The following is a 19,601-nucleotide window of genomic DNA, read 5'->3' on the forward strand; positions in this document are numbered from 1 at the left end:
AACTCAGAATAATCAGAATTGTCAATGAAGTATTCCAGTACATTTTAACTTAAAAGTTTAGGAAGGCACTGTCGCAACAGAACACAGAGAACCTGTTGCTGTTTTCTTCAGCTTTCTTTCAATAGAAAGCTAAAAGCTATTGAAAATGTGGAACAACCCTCTGTTTTCTAGCTTGCATGACACCCACAACAGCCTTCTTTAAGGTTGTGTCCCAGCTCAGAACCCTTGCCAAACTATCAAGCAAATAAAGTTGTGAAACAAAATTTAATATACAATTTTTGTATACTAAACCAAGAGATACAAAAATTTGAAGGGACAACATGCACCAATTATGTACAACACACAGTAAATATCATTACATAATCTTACTGACACTGCACTATTAACTGAAAATTATCATCACACATAGGTAACTTCTTTCAATAATTGCTTTTAATCTACCTATGAGATTAAAGACACTTAGGCTAAGTTGGAACCAGCTCACTAGGAAAGCTCACCACTGTTGCAATACTTTTGATTAGAAATAAAGTAAATAATGGGGAAAAGAGTGAATGACGATCATCTAGGAACTTACAAATGACAACAGTAACAGCAAGAATTATTTGTTTGGAAGATACATCATTATTTTTACAGCATTGAGATGAGGGTGAGCTTTCTGCCTGGAGAGATAAATACAATAGAGTTTAGAGCTCTTCACTAAGTACACAACGTGACAATCAAAAGATAAGAACAAATACTACTTTACCCTTAAAATTTAATATAATTTTAAGCTTTTGTCAGAGTGACAAAGATGAAGATAAACCAAGAGAAAATTATCAAAAGAGCATTAGTCAATAATTTTTACACTAGCCACAACAAACTTGCAATGTACAGTTGATCAAAAAGCTGAGTAATCACGGGCTTAAATGCTACACCAAACTTGTACATCACAATGTGTAACAGTATTCTGTAAAAAGAACATTCCTTTTCAAATGTCCTTGTTTCCATGGAAAATTTCATAAAGATAATTAACCAAAATGTTAACTGGTCACTGTGTCAGGGGGCAAAGACTCAGCGATTAAGGTAGTTTCAAGAGTTGTTGCAGCAGCAGCTCCAATTCATTTGATGTGGGTGGCAAAAGAGAAAAAAAAATAATTAAAACATCACAGGTCCTTTTAAGGAAGACACTTCTCAGTGTTGAATCCTAAAGTGTTCAAATAAACTGACTTGAAAGCTTATCATGCCAACTGATGTAGACTGCAAAGAAATCTACAACTTCTCTGGCAAATTAAGCCAAGATATCAAGTCCTGTTGGATTGATTTTACAATATGTAGAAGAAAACATTGGTTGAAGGTTTCTGTCAACTGAGTTAAAAAGAAAATGAACTGGAAAGTTTCACTCTCTCACACAGATATCTAACCATGAAATAATTAAGCATAGGAAATTTAACTGGGGAGTTTGAAATGTTAAGAATAAGCTACAGAAGCCCTTGATTGCCAAACAGAAATCACAGAAGTTCAACACATACTTGTGATTGACCATGCCCAGCAATGCCAGTTTATGGACTGAAACTATCAAGTGACACAGCAATATACAAAAATCAGCCAACAGGACAATTTTTAAAGTGTTATATTCTACCTGTACAGGCAGTCCTATGAGCATTATTCTCCCAATTGAAACAGTGAACTAAACGTTATTGGTGTAATACTGCTATTACACTCTTCATGAAGATTTACCCTACACAACTCTCTCTATATGCATTAGCATAAGCACCAAATACTACATGATTGGACTACTATGCCATAAATTATTTACAACTATCTTCATTTTCAAGGGTTTCCATTTTTTGTACAAATATATGATAAACAAAGGGCTAGGGGTAGATTATGAACAGGTCATCTTGAAGGGCTAACGCCTGCTTTTCCATTTTGGTCTGGAGTGTAATTAAGGAAATCCCACATGAGTATTGTATCATCATGGGAACTGCTAACTATCTGGAAATCATCAAACTGAAGTCTGAATACTCTGCCATTATGCTCCTGTAGAGAAATAGAACAATGTTAAAAATAGCCATCTTTTGAGGCAGCTGCCACCTTTCAGACCACCATTTGGTGCCTGTAAAAGTAAAGCCTAAACAGCACAAGGAGATGGAAACACAGGGTTCCTTTGTAAAGTGTAACATACTGTCTACTCTTTAACACTCTTAAAAGATGTCTGGATTTGTCTAATTTGTAGTTCAAATTTACTTTCATGTGATACAAAATTGATGCAAAATGGTGTTATTACTGTTCAAATTGAACACTCTTAGACAGTTTAAAGTAAATTAGTTGTTCAATACATCAACTTCATTCATGGCCACCAAGTAGAATGGTGGAAAGGTTAGTTTTGGACCACATGAAATTATCTGCAATTCTTTAATAACCCGAATTGTTTCAATACATTTTAATGCAGTTTCAGAGATATTGAATCTGTCCATAATGGCATAGTGTCTGCAATAGCATGGACTCCAAAAGGAAAGAGATAACTATTTGCTGAAGTTCCATTATCTGGATACAAGGTAGGGTTTAAGACAAATGAACAACATGATATAGTGACATACCACAAGAGTTCTGAGACAGAGTGTTCCAGCTGGAGCCCTTGGATCTAAAGCAGCCTGAAGATCCCAAACCTTGATTTTCCTGTCAATAGAAATGGACCAGGTATTTCAGGATTGATTACACAACATGTTGGATTTGTCAATCCTTCATTAGAGCCCTCAAACATATTCATTTCAATTTCCAACTAAAAACTAAATGTGGATTTATTGTTGACAAAAAAAAGAGCTTACAAAAACCATTAAAAACTGCATTTTCCAACAACAACTTTTATTTATACAGTTAGGCCAACCATCCATATGAAAACGGACCAAAACAAAAAACTTTTAAACCCTTTTTGACCATCATTATGTAAAGCATTTCTGCCAACGATATATGTTCTTCTTTAAATCTATCGGACACAAAGGGATAAAAAACACTTCATCCTCTTCCACAATGAATGGGAACCTTTTGTTGTATTTTCTGAGAAAGTGCTGTTTTCAACTTCATCTCATATACTGAGGACACAGCCTGAATATTTCTTGTTTTCCTTGTTTCTGAAGTTAGAGATAGGAACAGTTCCTCACCCATCATAAGCTCCACTGACTATCCTTTTGTTGTCAAACCGGATACACCTGAGAACCAAACATTTATACAACAAAATTTAGTCCAATCTTTCACACTAGATTTGTTGTTTGGTTAACCTTTTAAATCCCACAATCTGATGGCTAATTCTTCCTTCTACCTACTTGTAGTAATTTGAGTATTCTCAAAACCTGTTTGCTGGTTAATGTATGAATATTATGATGAGTAGCACAATCACCATACCCACTTCTGTAACATGTATGGAAAATGTGAAAATTGCTAGTTTGAGACAAAATCACTTCTTTAGGTCTGTTTTAAATTCACATTTACTATTACAACTGATTTATTTCAAACTATTTTATTTTTGTCACATTTGATTCAAATTTGTATTTACCCATAATCCCTTGTGGGTGTGGTCTTTTTCACAAATAATCAATTTCGAGTTCACTGACACAGTAAAAAAGTAGAAATAATAACATTTTGTATTACATGGAGGCTAGTATCTCCTCAGTGAGATCAACTGGCACTCTAAAAACTGACTTTCTGCCTCTTTACAACTTGAAGATCACATTACCATTTTTCTCTTGGAAATTCAGCTCTCTTTTTGCGATTCTTTTCATTATATTTTAGATTCCTTAGCCTATTCTTTTCCTGCTTTTTCCTCCTCCACTCTTTGATCCTCGCAAGCCTTTCTTCCTTTTCGTTAACCATACCTCTTGTCAAGCGCACTTGAAGCGATATTTACAGATGGCTAAATCTCAGGAAAATTATTGAGCTTGAAGACCCCCGACCCTTGATAACGTCGCAGAAACCAAAATAGAAAAGGTTACCAAGCTATTTTCAACACGGAGATGAAAAGATGAAGGCGAAAATGGCGGAGCAAACAGCAGATTTCATAGCGCTTTTGGTGGCATTTGTGGCGAGACTCCATTCTCAATATGGCGTCAACATGGTAAAAAGCGTAGCGACTTGGTCAAAAGTGAATATTTTGGCCGTTTCTAAAGATATGGACCCGAAAACTTGGAAATGACAGGAGAAACTTATGAGCATTGAAGTGTGATCGATTTCGAAACCCGACTTTGCCGTGTTTGAAGTATAGTAGTGAAGGAGCAGGTAAGTTGATGAAAAATATTATTGCATAATCAGGTTTTACAAAACCGTAGCAACGGTTTTACACTGATATTTCTCCGTTTATAGTCAATCCTTTAGACTGATTTTTCGTTATTTTAGAACACCAAGTATGAGCATTTGGTTAATGTGTTTTTGTTCCCACAGGATTCCAGTTCAGTCATTCTGCGGACAACAACTTGGTGTACTTCCAAATTCTGAAACCCAGCGTTACACAAAGGATACTTAAGAATGATGAATCTTTTCTATGCGTTTTAATAAACTTGAAATGTCAAAGTTTTGCTCAAATGTAGTGTTTATTGTGTGTTATCATTGGGTGTAATTTGTTTGCTCAAACGAGCTTTCTTTTCAGTGAAAAATGTATTTAAAAAAATTTTACCACTGAGATTGTGTTACGCATTACAACCAAAATTGGCTCGATTTTTCATCTTTCACGGGTATTTTCTCAAAGACAGTAATGTGGTTTTCTGATTTTTTGCTTTTAATATAATCAATAAGAACAACTTTACCTGTAAGCAAAGATTTGGCTTCAATGAAAATGTAAAACAAAAGAAATCATTGAAAGTTTGCAGTCAACCCCCTATGGGCATGGTGATTGTGCTACTCATCTATATGGAGAAGTTACATGTTAATCACTTCTGGGAGTTGGAGGATTAGGGACTGGTTTAAAGACAAGATACCACAAAAAAACCTTATTACCTGACTAATTCCTCGTGGCCCTCCAAGACTCTAAGACAGGCTCCACATTCAATGTCCCATAATCTGTTGTAAACCATAACATTGAAGACAAAAAAATGCCAGATGTTACTAAAACATAATTTGAGTTCCACTGTTATTTATTATGTCTATCAAAAGGCCTCTGACAGTCATAAGGAAACATTAAACATTTATGATAAAACCCAATCAGTAGGCAAACCCTTTACATCCTAACATCAGTTTGCATATCCCCTATACTCACCTGTTCTCTAGTACAGTGTTGCCAAGGAGAATTTGTTTAACAATCAAGAACTTCTTTACTTGATGATCATCTCTTCTATTCTCGTTACCTGATATGTGATTCAGAGGTGATCTTGTAGGGAGAAATTAGATGCTTGTCACTCTTAGGGGTTACTCACCTTATAGTATTATCTGAAGACCCACTAACAACCAAACGATCACGATATTGCAGACATGCTATGCCACGTTTATGTCCATTCAAGGTTCTCACAAATTCACAAGTGGAGGTGCTCCATACCTGAGGTAAAAGTAACACTGTAAGTGTAATTAAGTTAACAGTATCCTTACAAGTTACCTTACAGTTCTTGGGTGCCTGGGTCACATCTTTATGCAGTAAGAAGTTCAAAGAAATTCTAGGTAATCAAAATGCTTGTAAAAATTCATCAGACAGTAGTACAGTAGATTGTTACTTCAGAAAAATGGAGTGTTAAAAGATGTGTAAACTCATTTTATATCGACAAAACTGTAAGGCCAACCTCTTAGCAAGAAAGAAATACAGGTTCTAAATGTAACCAAGCTGACCTAAACAAAGTAGGGTTTGGGATTTTTTTCTTTTCACACTGTAACACAGTTTTGAAAAACCATTGAAGTTTTCAACAGATGATGTGTTTCAACAAAACCCTTTAACACAGCCACATGTAGTAATATGCATTGTGGCAAAATAAGAGGAAACTTGCTGAGTTAAGGAGCTAAAGACAGTTTCTCAAGCCAAACAACAATAATTTTTTCATTCTGAATCTACAAAAGCAGCATTTTTCAAAAGCTCCTTCCTTGACCAGACCCTCAACCAGACAAAAAAAGTTTTAGCTGGTCAACCCTAGTAATAGTTTCACTGATACCTTTATTGTTCTATCTCCAGATGCAGACACAATGTACTTATCATCAAAGTCCACCACATTCACAGCTGCTCTGTGACCAACCAAAACTCTTCTCAGGTTTATGTCCGTAGGGGACTGCATATCCCACACGGCAATGGAGCGATCCTATCAAGATCACCATGAAATGTTTTAAGTTTGAAGCAAACATTGCTCAGAATTATTTCCCTTCTGGAGATAACAACTGTCACAAAGCACCTGTTCCACCTGTATTGCTATGTGTTTTTCCTTAGAGAACTTAAGTAAACATGCTTCATTTACAAACCAAAAATGTCTTAAAATAGATTGCGGTTATTCACTGTGGTAAATAACATTTCAAAAGAGAAATGTAATTATTTGTCTCACAATGCGGTCACTTGGGATGTGGAAATGTTTGTTCAAATTGCATGCATGGTCTTATCTTCAATTGCATCTACCCTTGCAGGCAATAAAAACAGTTCCCATGGCCTATCAAACTTCAATGATTTGAAACCAAAACTTCACAGTTTTATACCAACAAGTCCACAACCCTGAAACTGTAATTTGGTGTAATTGTGTTGATATTTCTGCCTTGTTTGTTGACTACAAATGCCACTGCTGACCAACAAGGATGAAAACCTTTTCAAGTGAGCCTGTAATGTAAAACCTTCACCCAAATGGGCAGGAAAACTGTGAAGTTCTGCTGACAAAACATTGAAGTTTGATAGGCCCACTAACATGACTTTATCAAATGGAAGGGTAGACATGATCAAGGATGGTACAGGTGGCTCCTTCAAAGTAAAACTAATACATTATATTTGCTTCATCTGCCTACACCTAATTTCCTTGAAGAAACTCCTGGACATTTGTTTAAAATTTGAGCCAAAGCCCAGGGCAGAGAGATTGTTTATCACAAGAATACTTACTGTATTTGTCTCTGGTTGCCCTGAATTTAACTCCTTGGCTGCACTTTGCACATAGCTAGCTGGTCTGCCTTCTTCAAGTTGGGGTTCTTAAACACTATGTTTACATCTATTTACTACTTTTATTCTCAGTTTGATTGAATTGAGGGCCACAACATTATCAGGTTGTTACTGTTTCATGTTAATCTCAGCTGATAAAGTTTTCTTTAAAGATTATTAATAAAAAGGAGTGCTTAATCTTCATCAAACTTGGCCATGGGATGGGCGTTGCTGTTGTTGTTTTTTTTTAGGGCAGGGGGGGAGTTCTTCTTTAGGCATGGGCACTCATTCTAAGATGGCAATCAATGATAATTTCATTTCAGTACCTTTGAACAGGTCACCATCATGCCTTCTTGGAATCGAAGATGAAGCACAGCTTCACAGTGATGGATTAAGGTGTTCAACATTTCTCCAGTAAGAACATTCCATACCCTGCAAGTTATATAACAAAACTATATGATTACATAATATATGGATAAGATGCATGTGCCAGCCAAGAAAAAAGACTGAAATTAGAAGTCATATCCTTTAATTTCACAACTCAAGTTAAATTTAAAATGTGACCCAGGATTCACCAATTGAACAAAAAACATTCAAATTATTATTGTACTGTTACCCTATGAAAATGCCCTATTTCAGATCCTACAACTAACCACTTTACTTTGGTGGTTTCAAATTATCAGAGGATTTTACCAGAGGATCCTTCTAATAAGTCAACAATAATAAAACCATCATGACACTACTAGGAATTGTTTAAGAATAGAGTAAAGTTCATATATTGTCCACAAATTCATTTGTTTGTGGCTACTTAGGGTATAAATCCTGCCTGAAGTTATTTGAGGTCTACATATTTCACTATGTCAAAAACTCCTTACCTGATCTCTCTGCATTAAGAAATACACAGGAAACTTCCATTGACTGTCGTTACCCATGAGTAATCATCATAAAAGGTCTCAAACTTAAACCATTTCTTTCCCTAACAACATTAGACACTAAGAAGAGTGCTTCTGCAACTTCCCAAGCTCATTAGCCAGGCTAGGCAGTTTTTGAAACGTACCTTACTGTGGAATCACTTGATCCTGTGACTATAACATTCTCATCATACTGAAGACACAGTACAGACCCAGTGTGGCCTGTTAGAACTTTGACACATTCTAATTTGTTTTTGTCCCATATCTACATTGTGAAAAAATGTACATCACCACTTTAAATTACTGTTAATGAAGACAAATTAATTTCCCCTTGTGAAATTACAAATGCAATTTCAGCAGTACTTTAAAATAGAAATTGTATTGACATGACTACCATTTCATAATCAAGTTAGAAGTAAATAAATCAACAATAGGCAGAAATAAGCATGCAAAAATATTTAGAGGTACAATAAATCAATTAAACAACTAATCCTCAGACTGCATACCTTAATTGTATTATCTCGAAGTCCACTAACTATTTTCTGGTCATCATACTGCAGACAGTAGACACCTTTGCTATTCTCACTGTGGCACAGAATACGGTGAAGAACATGACGACCACAACGCCAATTTGTGTCAATTGTCTACAGTAAATAATTAAGAGACACAAATGTTAATAATACAGAGGTTTCCAGAACAATGATTTGAGCTGGCTCAAAATAGTCTGTTTATATTTTCTTTCCTTTCTTTTCAATTTTTTTAAAATTTCACATAGCTCTTGTATTAAAATGAATCTTGATATGCTGATTGTCTCTTAACAATAAAAAATGAGGACATTGAAATAAAAGATGCTCATTTTTAAGTTATAAGCACATAAAGCTAGAATTGAGGGTACTTGTAGCATATAGTGTTGCTATAGTAATGTTGAATGCTGGAAAATGATTTAAACATGCTGAGAAATAAGTTTAAAAGGAAAGCATTAAAAATTGTGGTAGCATCAATGTGTGAAAAAAATTAGTGTATACACATAAGCAAAATCATTTAGAGCCACCTAAAGTTTTATGCTCAACTTTGATTGTAGCATTAAATACTTATTCACATTGATATAATTTTTTACCTCAAGTTCTTCAATAACTTTTGGATACAGTCTTCTAAAGGAAGCATTGTCAGGAAGCTCGGGTACTTGGGCTTTGAATAAATACTTGTCCCTAAAGACACACACCTCAACTGTAAGTCTTCTCACAAACTAACAGATGGTGATACTACATCTAGCATATCATAACATATACCAGGAGAGTATATTGAAACACGTGATAATACATCTGGATCACTAAGTTACTCATGAAGAGGAGACACTTATGTCCCATATGCCTCAAAGACACACTTTGCTTTTGATACATCTTTGAAGCAAGGTGATAATGCCATCCACCCACTACTATGGCTCAGGCTTGCCATCTGAGTAACAGGAGAGCTGCCTCTATTTTGCTCAGCAATTACTTAGTAAAGGCAAACAGTTTAAGGTGATGCATGCTAAGTTGTTTGATATTGAAAGAAATCTTTTCATTTAAAATGTTTGAAAAAGTCTTGCTGAGAAGGGGGTGCCAAAGATTGGGAATGTTATTTCAATATAGCATTCCTTTCTTGAGCTTTCTGTAGCTCACTCTAATCCTAACCTGAGTGGCTCATATCCTTAGCTACAACCCTGGTAGCCTATATCTAACTCCTACACCTCACATCACCAGTGGAATCAAAAGATAAACAACCATTCTGTGGGTGTGCCACAATGACTGCTAAGTAACTAAGGAAATTTTCTACTCAAACACAATTTAGATCAAAGCTTAGCAGCTTGAAGGATCATGTTAAATGATTTATCCTTACTTACCATCCCCTTCTTTCTGACAATCCTCTCCACAAAGGATCAGTTCGAACTTTCTTTTCAATGAGCTTTTTCCATAGCATACCATCTGAAATTACTCTATACCACTCCTTGCAAACCCTTTCTGCAGCACACAAGGACTCTGCATCCAAGTAGGACAAAATCTTTTCAGCTATATGGTCCAAACCTTTAGCTGTAGAGCAGAAATGAGAGTAAAGCTGAATTCTACATAACAAAAAGACAAAAAAAAAACCAGCCAATCTGGAACTAATCACTCTCTCAGTTTTGATAATAAGGTCATAAACTGATGCAATTTTAAGATCTTCCGGTAAATCCGTGGCTTACAACATGGAACAAAAAAAACAAACAAAAAGAAACCAAAGATTTGCATAAAAAAGATTGCCAAGTACATGCATGCGTGTAGAACACCTTGAAAGATCTATTAACAAGTAATAAATCTGTGGCTCGTGTTGTTCAGAAAAAACGTCCACAGAAAAACTAAAATTGAAACCAAACAATGAAATGTGTGGTATTAGAGATGCAATCCTTGGGTTATTTTCTATAATTTCTTAAATTCACCTTCTTTAATTTGTTATCACTTGATATTGCACAAGTTAGATATCAACATGATATGTATCACCGACTGAAAAATAACGTTTGGACGATAAATATCTTTCGTGATTTCAAGGTCGTGTTTAGCAAAATCCTAACCCTGTGTTAACTATTCACTTAATTTTTAAGAGTACAGTTTTTTATAGGGTACGCCGGGGCTAAATCTTGTATAAACATTCCCCAGAACTCAGGAAAACAATTGCAGATGGATTGTGAGGTGCACAAGCCATCTCTAAACACGGCAAGTCGAAAATATTTTGACACAAACATGCCACAGCACCGATATTGGTTTCCCGTGATATTGGGAACTTTCCTCTGCCAGATGAAAAGTTACTTAACTGTTGTCAAAAGGTCCCGTAAAAAATGGTAAACACTCTATAATCAACACATCGGTTTTGTAGGTGACTATGATAAAACAGCAGTCCTTCCAAAACAACCCCATGGAATTGTCTGAGTGTCGCCTGAATGTTCTCCGTTTGGTGAAACCATTACGTATAGATCTTAATTCGAAATGGTATTACTCGCTTAAGCCTGTCACGAAAGGAAAAGTAAACTTGCCTGAGCACAAAAAGGTATAATCAACTTACCAGGCAGAGCGGTTATAAAATCTCTCTGTAGCATTGGCTTCAGATACGAATTTATGTGTCCATGTTGATAATGGCACATTTTCGAAAGTAAAAATTCAACGAATTCGACTTGTTGGGTTTCTGACCATTTCTCAAAATGCTTAGCACAAGCTTGACTTTGTTCAATGAAAAGTTCTCGGCTTCTCTCGCTTTCCTTCTCGCTTGATTTTTCGTCTTCGCCATCGATAACCATCACCTAAACGAATTTCGAAAAGGATATTTCAAATCAAACAACACGGAAAGTTAAGAGTTTAAAGAGGAGAATCTCCCTAGCGGCTTTCAATTTCTCTCTTACACTATCTTCCTCGAAGCCGTAATCAATCATTTCGTCCTCCATGGCTGTAGAATACCGAACTTTGTTAGAAGTCCGAAAAAATCCTTCTTCCTTCTGTTTGATAGCGAACCTTCTTGAATCTAATCGTGACATCACGAAAATTCCATTACGCATGAGCAGTCCAAACAATAACTCTCTCCAGATTGCTAAATCACTCGGCCGGAAATAAATGATCTCAAGGGAGACACCCCAAGGAAACGGATCGCTTCCTATTTGTCGTGGTGTTCTAAAAATATTATACAAAACAAAAACGCTTCTTTCAATTGCGATTATCTCGTCTTGCAGTGCAGTAAAGTATCAATAGTTGAGCTTTTACAGGCAAGAAAATTGCGTGCTAGACTGGTCGTACTGGTAACAGGATTAAATTTACACCTTTTGTACCTCAAAAAAACTTGTCTGACCGGCTGAAATGCGAAGAAGTACTTCCACAAGACAACCACAAGCAAACATAATTAATCGAAAGGGGAACTGACCAGCCGACCGGGAAAAGCCCTTTTAGACACTTGATGTTTGTTAATAAAGAAAAAAAAAGCTGACCCTGCCTTTCATCAAATGATCAAGATTAGGAAATCATTTTGAATAGCTGAGCGTTAAAATACGGTTTTGATTGATGGTAACGCAGGGACAGCAAAGCCTATTTTTAACTGAGGATGCTTGAAAACGAGTATTGGCGCGAGTTTGTAGAAGGGTTCGGGGCTAACCCTTTCCCCCCTAGTAATGTTTGAAATTTATTATTCACGCTAATTCTCGCGCTCTTCTTCATACTAACCTCATGCTAACACAAAATGAAACTTCGTCCTTGCAAAAAGTAGGGGCTAAAGCAGCCCCAGTTCCATCGTCCTTGTAACCTTAGTGAAAACAGGAGCAGAGTTAAATTATATTAGACCACCAACTAGGCTTAAAGCTGGAAAGATTCAAAATAATTATATCGAGATTATCGCGACGAACATAACTTCTTAACCTTTCTACCGTCTATTTCGAGTCAAAGACCGAGGTCAGAATACTGCATTAGCATCTTGCCAGATTGTGAAACGACCCAGATTGTTGCTTCATCATCATTATCATCATTGTTATTATCATTTTTCCCAAAAAAAAAAGAAAAAAGGCGAGAATCACATACACACGTAAACCCTGTCTCTTAGTTCCCTATTCCCCCTTTCCTGTCCTCGGGCTGTCCCCGCGTGTCTTCTTACGGGGGAAGATCAACCCCTGCAATTTTATGTTATGTCTATTTTTGTTGATCATATCTTGCATAGATCCTATCAACACCGTCAGCACTTTCCTTGAGGCCCGTGAATGAAATTTAATCACAATCTGCAGCACGCCCTTCACCGAAGCCTGTTTAAGGGTGTTTCGACCGGGAAATCCACTTCCGTATCATTGGGTACGTATTGGCTAGGGACGGAAAAAAAGTGAAGAAAAGAAAAGAGAAAATAAATTTAGGCAATTCCTAAAGAGCCTTTTGATGAATCTCTTCTACCTCAGAGGATCAGGTTCGCGATCCAATCATACAACAAGGTACAGCTGAGTTCAGGAACTGGACTATTTCACAAAAAGAAGAACAACTTTCCAAATACAAGGGTGACGTGTTTATTACAAACAACATTTCCTCTCGTGAGAATCTCTCCCACTGCATTTTTACGGTGGTAAATTTCCCAGTGTGTGGAAATGAATAGAGCAGGAAAATAGGCGTTTGATTACTGGCTAATCATCCGCCAGCTGGTCACGAATGTCTCTCCGTGCCTCTCTCGGCCTGCCTACACGCAGATAATGTCACACAACATCAGAAGTTTTTTGTATCCTTTGTTTAAGTCGCTAAAAATCCTCCAAGATTTAATTTTTACGTTACAGAGGAATTCGCTGCCAATTACGACTCGCAGGCAAGATTTGTTGCATCATCCATCTTGCTCTTTCTTAAAGCAGACTTATATGGTGACCAGACAAATGAAAACAGTGGCCACCAGGTTATCTAATCCGCTGCGCACTTATGAAAAAAAAACTCCATTTTGTCTACTTTGTTGTGTTCGACGTAAGGAGAACGCATACTATTTGTGTCGCCTCTCTCTGGATGTTAAACAATTTCACCAAGTCCACCGACACCTTTGAATTAAGTCCTTAACCAAGATGCTGAGCTATTCAACCATATTGTTGTGTTCAACTTTACAACTTGCTTATAACACTGCGTGGAAAAATATAACACTCTCTCTGAATATTTCTGCCGAAAAATATTATTTTCCAGAGATCGAACGCTCCTTACAAGATTTTGATTATTACTTGTTTTACAAATAAATTACCAAGATTTAAATACATTTAATAGCAATGTTGTATTTCGCAAATTATTATGTGACTGTGCCTGTATGCAAAAGCGATAATGTCATAAATAAAAAAATAAAATAAAAGTAGAAACTTTAATTTCCATATTCCATGACTTTGCCATAGATTCTCAAGAAACTTACAAGTTATTCAACATTTGGCGTAATTGTTCGAGCGGTCAGGCTGATCACTAACTCAGACTGAATGAAAACTAATGAAAGCATAAAGCGTGACTATTAATTAATTAATTCTCTCTCCCCCAGTTTCACTGAGTGAGTAATTCCTGTGATTGGGGCCGGGGCTCTTGCTAGTTGATTAATTGCGCAATGACAACTTCAGGCCTCACGGGAGAACAAAAGTTAAAGGTATTATTGCATTAATATAAGGTTTATTTTACACTCAGTACATGTAATTCGGTTGTAGTAATATCACGTTTCGTATACGTTATATACCATCTAGAGAGCGAGATGTAATTCGAAATATCATCATTTCGTGCCATTATGAATTTCTTTAACTTAATGCATTATGACACGAGTGTCAGTCGCTCTTTTTAAGGGTTTATTACTGGCTGAACTAGCCGGTTCTGAGCGAAATTTAACGAGCGATCTATGCAATCGATTACGAACTACTCTGGCCGTAGCAGTGACGGTCTCAATGAATTCACGTGAAAAATGAAAATCTACGGGAGTTATGAATAAAGCTCTGAATATTACATATCTAAATTACCTCTCGGTCTGAATATTTAAATTAAGTGAAATGAAATGTTAGCCGACGCGTTTGGGATATTTTTAAGCCTTCATGGGCCATTTGAAGCGTCTCTTTAACTAAATTATTTTTGGCCGTCTCACGTCAACAATTATTAACCCCAAACACATAGTGCGGTCTGGCTGTGGTATCACAGCCATATTACCCTTGGTAACGTCACGCAACATACATAAACACTTCCAACTGCTTAATAACCGAGCGTGAGGGCCGTACTGGGGAAATTTGGCTCGAGGTCGTGGCAGAGCGAACAGAGCACCGAAGGCCAATGTTTCTCAGCACAGCTTAAGCAAACAAAGTTAGTTAGTTAGTAGTTTATTTATGGCACTCGTACCAAACTTAATTATTTTGAATTTGTCTGCAGTATGGCTTATATAACCCTTTTTTTTGGAAACGATCCGTATGGCAAAATACGGACTTAGTTGTTAACGCCCGGATTCACCTCAGGACTACCTTGCCATACGGAAATGTAGTTTATTGAAAACTTAAGTTTAAAATTTGATTTTCCCTCAACTTGCCTTTATCCTACAGTATGAGAGAGACGGTTATCTTGTCGTAGAGGACGTTTTTGATGCTGCCAAAGTCAAAGAGCTTTCTGATGCCGCAGATGATTTTGTTAAAAGGTTGAGTATTATATACACTTGGTATGAAAATATGCTGGTCAGGAGGGGCCGGAAGGGAAATTATTCTCGTGCTCTCATTTTAAGAAAGAGAGGGGACCGGACCCAGGGAGCGAGGAAGGGTTTTCAACAAAGCCGGTTACTCAAGTCATAAGTCTTAAGTCATACATAAGTCCTATTACCGTTGAGTGATTAGCCAGGGTGCAGGCTCTTGAGTTTGAGGTTAGCCTTGAGATCCACTTTCTGCGTACAGCCGCCTACTACACCATCTATAGCAGCTTATGGAAAAAGTTATTGAAAGCTCTTCAACCTTGCGTTTACAATCGACTAATTTTGTAATAGAATTGAAAATGAAGATTGCCTGCCTCTGACGATTGTTACTTATGATGCAAATACACCCTCGGGACTTGGGTTCCTTTTCAATTTTGAGTATAATTGAAAGCTTGCAAACATGGTAAAGAAATATTACATTAAACCATCAATTAATTGAACCCTCAGAGGGCTAGGATAATTAAACGCCCAGTGAATTAATTTAATAGTCCATTTTAAAGTTGCGTGCTTGGTTGCCAAGCCTTTGAACAGGAGTGAGGCTAGAGGTGACCTTGTTATGATACAAACCTTGCTGCTTTTCAAGTGTAAATTACTTTGTTACCACGCTAACCAGATACTGGTCTCTATCATAAGAAGGTCACCTTCAGCCTCACTCCAAATCAAAGGCTTGACAACTAAGTATACAACTGTAAAATGGCCTGTTCAGGGCTATGTTTGAATTGCCAACTGAACATGACAGGAAATGAACAGCCGCTGTGTTGAATTGCTTGGAGCGTGGGAGCAGGCCATCATTATGAGCGCTTCGGCTCGAGCGTTTTTTCGTCCGTGATAAAATTTGAAGCCCTCAAGTTGAGCACTGCAGGTCGGCGAAAGATCTCAAAGGGTCTCGCCCTACCAGACCCTCTGAAAGCTCTTCCCGCCGGACTCGTCTCAAATCTTCCCTAGGGTAGAGTAGTGCGCGTCCTGCTGCGCTAATAATGATGGCTTGCTCGTATAGGCTTATTTCTTGTGAGTTTGAAGCTCATAAAAATTCCGTAACTGTGGGAAGATATGAAAGTCAATGTAATTTTTGACATCCAACTTTTTGTCTGTCTTGCTTATTTTTCTTCAGAAGCGCCACCATGACCAACTCAGATAAAAGTTTCCATCTTGAGTGGAGAGACAACTCATCCAAGCCTACTTTAAAACGAGTTTCACTTCCTTCCGCCATTAACCCATTATTTGAGGATATACATCGCGACAAGAAACTATTAGACATTGTTTGTGATTTGGTGAGTCATCCATTATATCCAATAAGTAAATAAACCAAGTAGGCAAAAGTGCAGTGAGTATAGAATCTTCAATTGTTGATCTTATTTTCAGGTTCCCTTCAAAATGATTGACTCGGAAACACAACAGATTTCTTTTATTGATATGTTTGTTAGGTTTTCTTCGACCCGACCGTAAAATAGCAATCCAATCATCTTGAAATCGCTGGTATACCATAATTTATTGACTAAGCGCTTACGCACCTATGGGTGCGCCCCCCCCCCCCCCCCCCATACCAGGCCATAATCTCACGCAAGCGCTCCTCTCGGATGAGCGTCCACCCCTCCTTCCTCAATTTCTTAAATAGCGGGGATACAAGAACCAAGGGGGAATTAGTACAAGAGAATAGTATCTTTTCCACTAAGTTACTTCCGGTAATTTTTCTATCTCTATATTGCCTTTATAATTACGTATATGTAGATAATGTTAAGTTTTTGTCTTTCTATTGAAGATTTCGCCAAAAAAAAAGGGTATAATTCGTTGAAAAATAATTTGACTAGCGCCTCTCTCGATCAAGCACCCTCCTTCAAATAAGTGCACGTCCTTTTAGTCGAGAGGACGTGCCCTTATTCGAGGAAATACCGTATATGTATTTCACTGTCAGAATGTGTGAACACTTAAGATAATATTCCTGAGAAAATATCCCGCAGCTCCGTCTCTCTTCCCATATTTCGGTTCTCTAGTTTTGAAAGAGGCTTGAAAGATCTGTAAGTTATTTGATTTTCAGATTGGTCCTTCCGTCCGTTACATCCAGCACGACGCCCTATTCTTCAACTTTCCACAAGGTGGCAGTTTTCCGATCAAGTGGCACCAGGACTGGACTTTTTGGCCTCACACAAATAAAGACCTTGTGGTGGGCTTCCTTTCAATTGATGACTCTAGCAGAGAAAATGGTAAGAAAATAAATACGGCCTTTATAACAAGTATTGAGTGAGAAAGGGCAAGTGCACATACAATTTTTTTACGTCTCCAGGCGAACTTTGGTCGTGGCTTCCCTCCACTCACCTTCTTATTAGTCTGAGCGCCACATTCAAATTTTTCCAATGGCAGAAATTTGCGCGTAGAAATCCCAATATTTTTTATATTATTCCCGTGAGAAATTTATGTTCTCATATTAAAACCACCCTGAACTTCGCCAAAAATATAAGAAGGGATAAATATATTTTTGAGGTTTTTAGTATGGATGATTGCTACAACAGTGAATTAACGCGTTGAGTAAATTTTTTCTTTCCTGCGCGTTGAACTTTTTTAATCGGAGAGGGTATCGTGTCTTTTTTTTTAATCAATTTACTATATTTTCCAAACGCAGCTGATTGAATCAATAGTTCTTATTTTTATTTCAAAGATCTTTTGCTCTTAATAATCAAGCGTGTAATTGAGTGCCCTTTCTTTTAAGACAAAAAATTTTCAAATTAGGACCCGATTCAAACTTTTCTCATTACGAATAAACGGGCACGAGACGTTTCAGGGAACTAAGCAAACCACGACTGTAACTGCTTCCGTTGAAACTAAATGTTGCCGCTTCCGAGAAAAGTTGCGAAATATTTTTTTGTTAGATTAAAGCCCCCGTGATAAGTTCCTTTTAGACAGAAGATTATAGTTAGCGTTTCAGTTCAGGATAAGACCCCGCGTGATCAAGGTCGTTTTTGAATAGAAGACGAGTTAGACCGTAATCCTCGATAAAGTAATCAAGACCCACGAACGTTGGTAAGCAATAACTTTTTTTGTGATTGTATTACCTAGCTCGTATTTGTTACTCAAAGCGAAACCTATCGCTCCTTTTGTACCTTTCTTTTGGTTCTTTTAATTGCCATGTACTCGTTTCTAAAATCGAGATTATTCTTAAGCTATGATCTCAATACTTAGGTAATTTCTTCAAGTAATGATTTCAGTTGACCTCTTCGATATAATAACGCCCTAAGGAATAGGAAAAGAAATGAAGAAAGAAAAGATCCTATATTGGTTTGTCTATCGCATGTATCAACCCGGGAATCGAGTTTCTAACTCTAGCTTGAAAGGAAACATTTACAACAACGGCGACGCAACGACGACGGATTGAGTGCAGAATTTAGAGTTGAGGGAAGGCACGACTTTGAAAGGTTATTTTCTTACTAAACATCAGGAGCACTTCTCACTAAAAATAGATCGAAGAAACTAGTTACATATAAATCAACAAGTCACTTCATTTATTCAGGTTGTCTACAAGTCATACCGGGAAGTCATAAGGGTCCTTTTTATAATCACTTCATCGAAGACAAGTTTGCCTCTGAGATCAACGACCCGACGTTTGATCCCAGTCAAGCTGTTTATGTGGAGGTTCCCGCGGGTGGAATTTCGTTTCATCATCCATTCACTGTGCATGGTGCTGCCGCCAACCAATCAGATCGATCGAAGCGTTACTTTGCGTTATCTTTCACCGCCACAGATGCGTGGCCTCTCATCGGTGTTGTGGGCAAGGAGGAACAACTCTGGGGCCCAGTAGACTGGGACCGATATTGTTCGACTGTGGTCCGAGGTAAAGCAAGCAGATTTCCCCGGATGGAAGCAATTCCAGTGTCACTTCCGGTTCCGTTTTCTACCGAAAGTATTGCTCCTTTCTTCGCGCGCGAAAGCAAATCGATCCACGGCAACCCAAAAAATTAGGGGAAGAAATAGCATTTTCTGAAAATCGTGGACACTTTATTAAAACTTTTCATCAAAAGAGTTGAATAAAGAATAGTCAAACTATGCAATCATTAATGGCGTTTTTTTATTGAATAATTTGTCAGATTTTCCGACATTCTTTTCCCTCCGATTACTCTTTCAAAAAATACCTATTAACAAGCGATTAGGTTATAAATTTAACAAACAGATTCCAAGTTGCCGTGCGTCTGTTCAGTAATAGATCACAGATGACGTCAAAATGTGGTAAGAACAAAAAAGTGGCACACGAGGCGCAGCCGAGTGTGCCACTGATGTTCTTACCACATTTTGACGTCATCTGTGATCTATTACTGAACAGACGCACGGCAACTAATAATGTTTTATATAATAAAGAATTAAAAAAGTTTTAATGATGACGTCATCTATACGTCTGTCCTCCAATAGATTATAAGTGAGAACCAATCAGAATGCGAGCACAACTGAGCCTA

General features: G+C 37.3%; 2 protein-coding genes and 1 long non-coding RNA gene across 4 annotated transcripts; 2 read left to right on the forward strand and 1 right to left on the reverse strand.

Annotated features, from left to right (window-relative positions):
• Positions 1-245: 245 nt before the first annotated feature.
• On the reverse strand, positions 246-11,530 carry LOC113676471 (beta-TrCP). The gene is made up of 13 exons (XM_027193130.2): positions 11,378-11,530; positions 11,044-11,278; positions 9,851-10,037; positions 9,086-9,176; positions 8,475-8,612; positions 8,115-8,233; positions 7,384-7,489; positions 6,102-6,245; positions 5,382-5,500; positions 4,966-5,028; positions 3,141-3,188; positions 2,580-2,658; positions 246-2,019 (listed from the first exon to the last, which is right to left on the reverse strand). The coding sequence occupies exons 1-13, from the start codon at positions 11,528-11,530 to the stop codon at positions 1,876-1,878; spliced, it is 1,626 nt and encodes a 541-aa protein (XP_027048931.2). The 3' UTR covers positions 246-1,875.
• Positions 3,815-4,554, forward strand: LOC149050351 (uncharacterized). The gene is made up of 2 exons (XR_016183651.1): positions 3,815-4,251; positions 4,414-4,554. It is a non-coding gene; the product is annotated as an uncharacterized LOC149050351 (long non-coding RNA).
• A 2,445-nt stretch (positions 11,531-13,975) lies between the features above and the next one.
• Positions 13,976-19,209, forward strand: LOC113676457 (uncharacterized). Of its 2 annotated transcripts, none has more exons than XM_027193112.2 (5): positions 13,976-14,094; positions 15,023-15,114; positions 16,274-16,433; positions 17,198-17,363; positions 18,665-19,209. In XM_027193112.2, exons 1-5 carry the CDS (start codon positions 14,056-14,058, stop codon positions 19,111-19,113), a joined length of 906 nt encoding a protein of 301 aa, XP_027048913.2. In that variant the 5' UTR covers positions 13,976-14,055; the 3' UTR covers positions 19,114-19,209. The 2 variants fall into 2 exon arrangements, with proteins under 2 accessions (XP_027048913.2, XP_027048914.2); XM_027193113.2 differs by having other exon boundaries at positions 14,067-14,789.
• Positions 19,210-19,601: the final 392 nt, after the last annotated feature.

Source organism: Pocillopora damicornis, chromosome 2 (genome assembly GCF_964200805.1).
Source record: "Pocillopora damicornis chromosome 2, jaPocDami1.2, whole genome shotgun sequence".
NCBI classification, from domain to species: Eukaryota; Metazoa; Cnidaria; class Anthozoa; order Scleractinia; family Pocilloporidae; genus Pocillopora; species Pocillopora damicornis.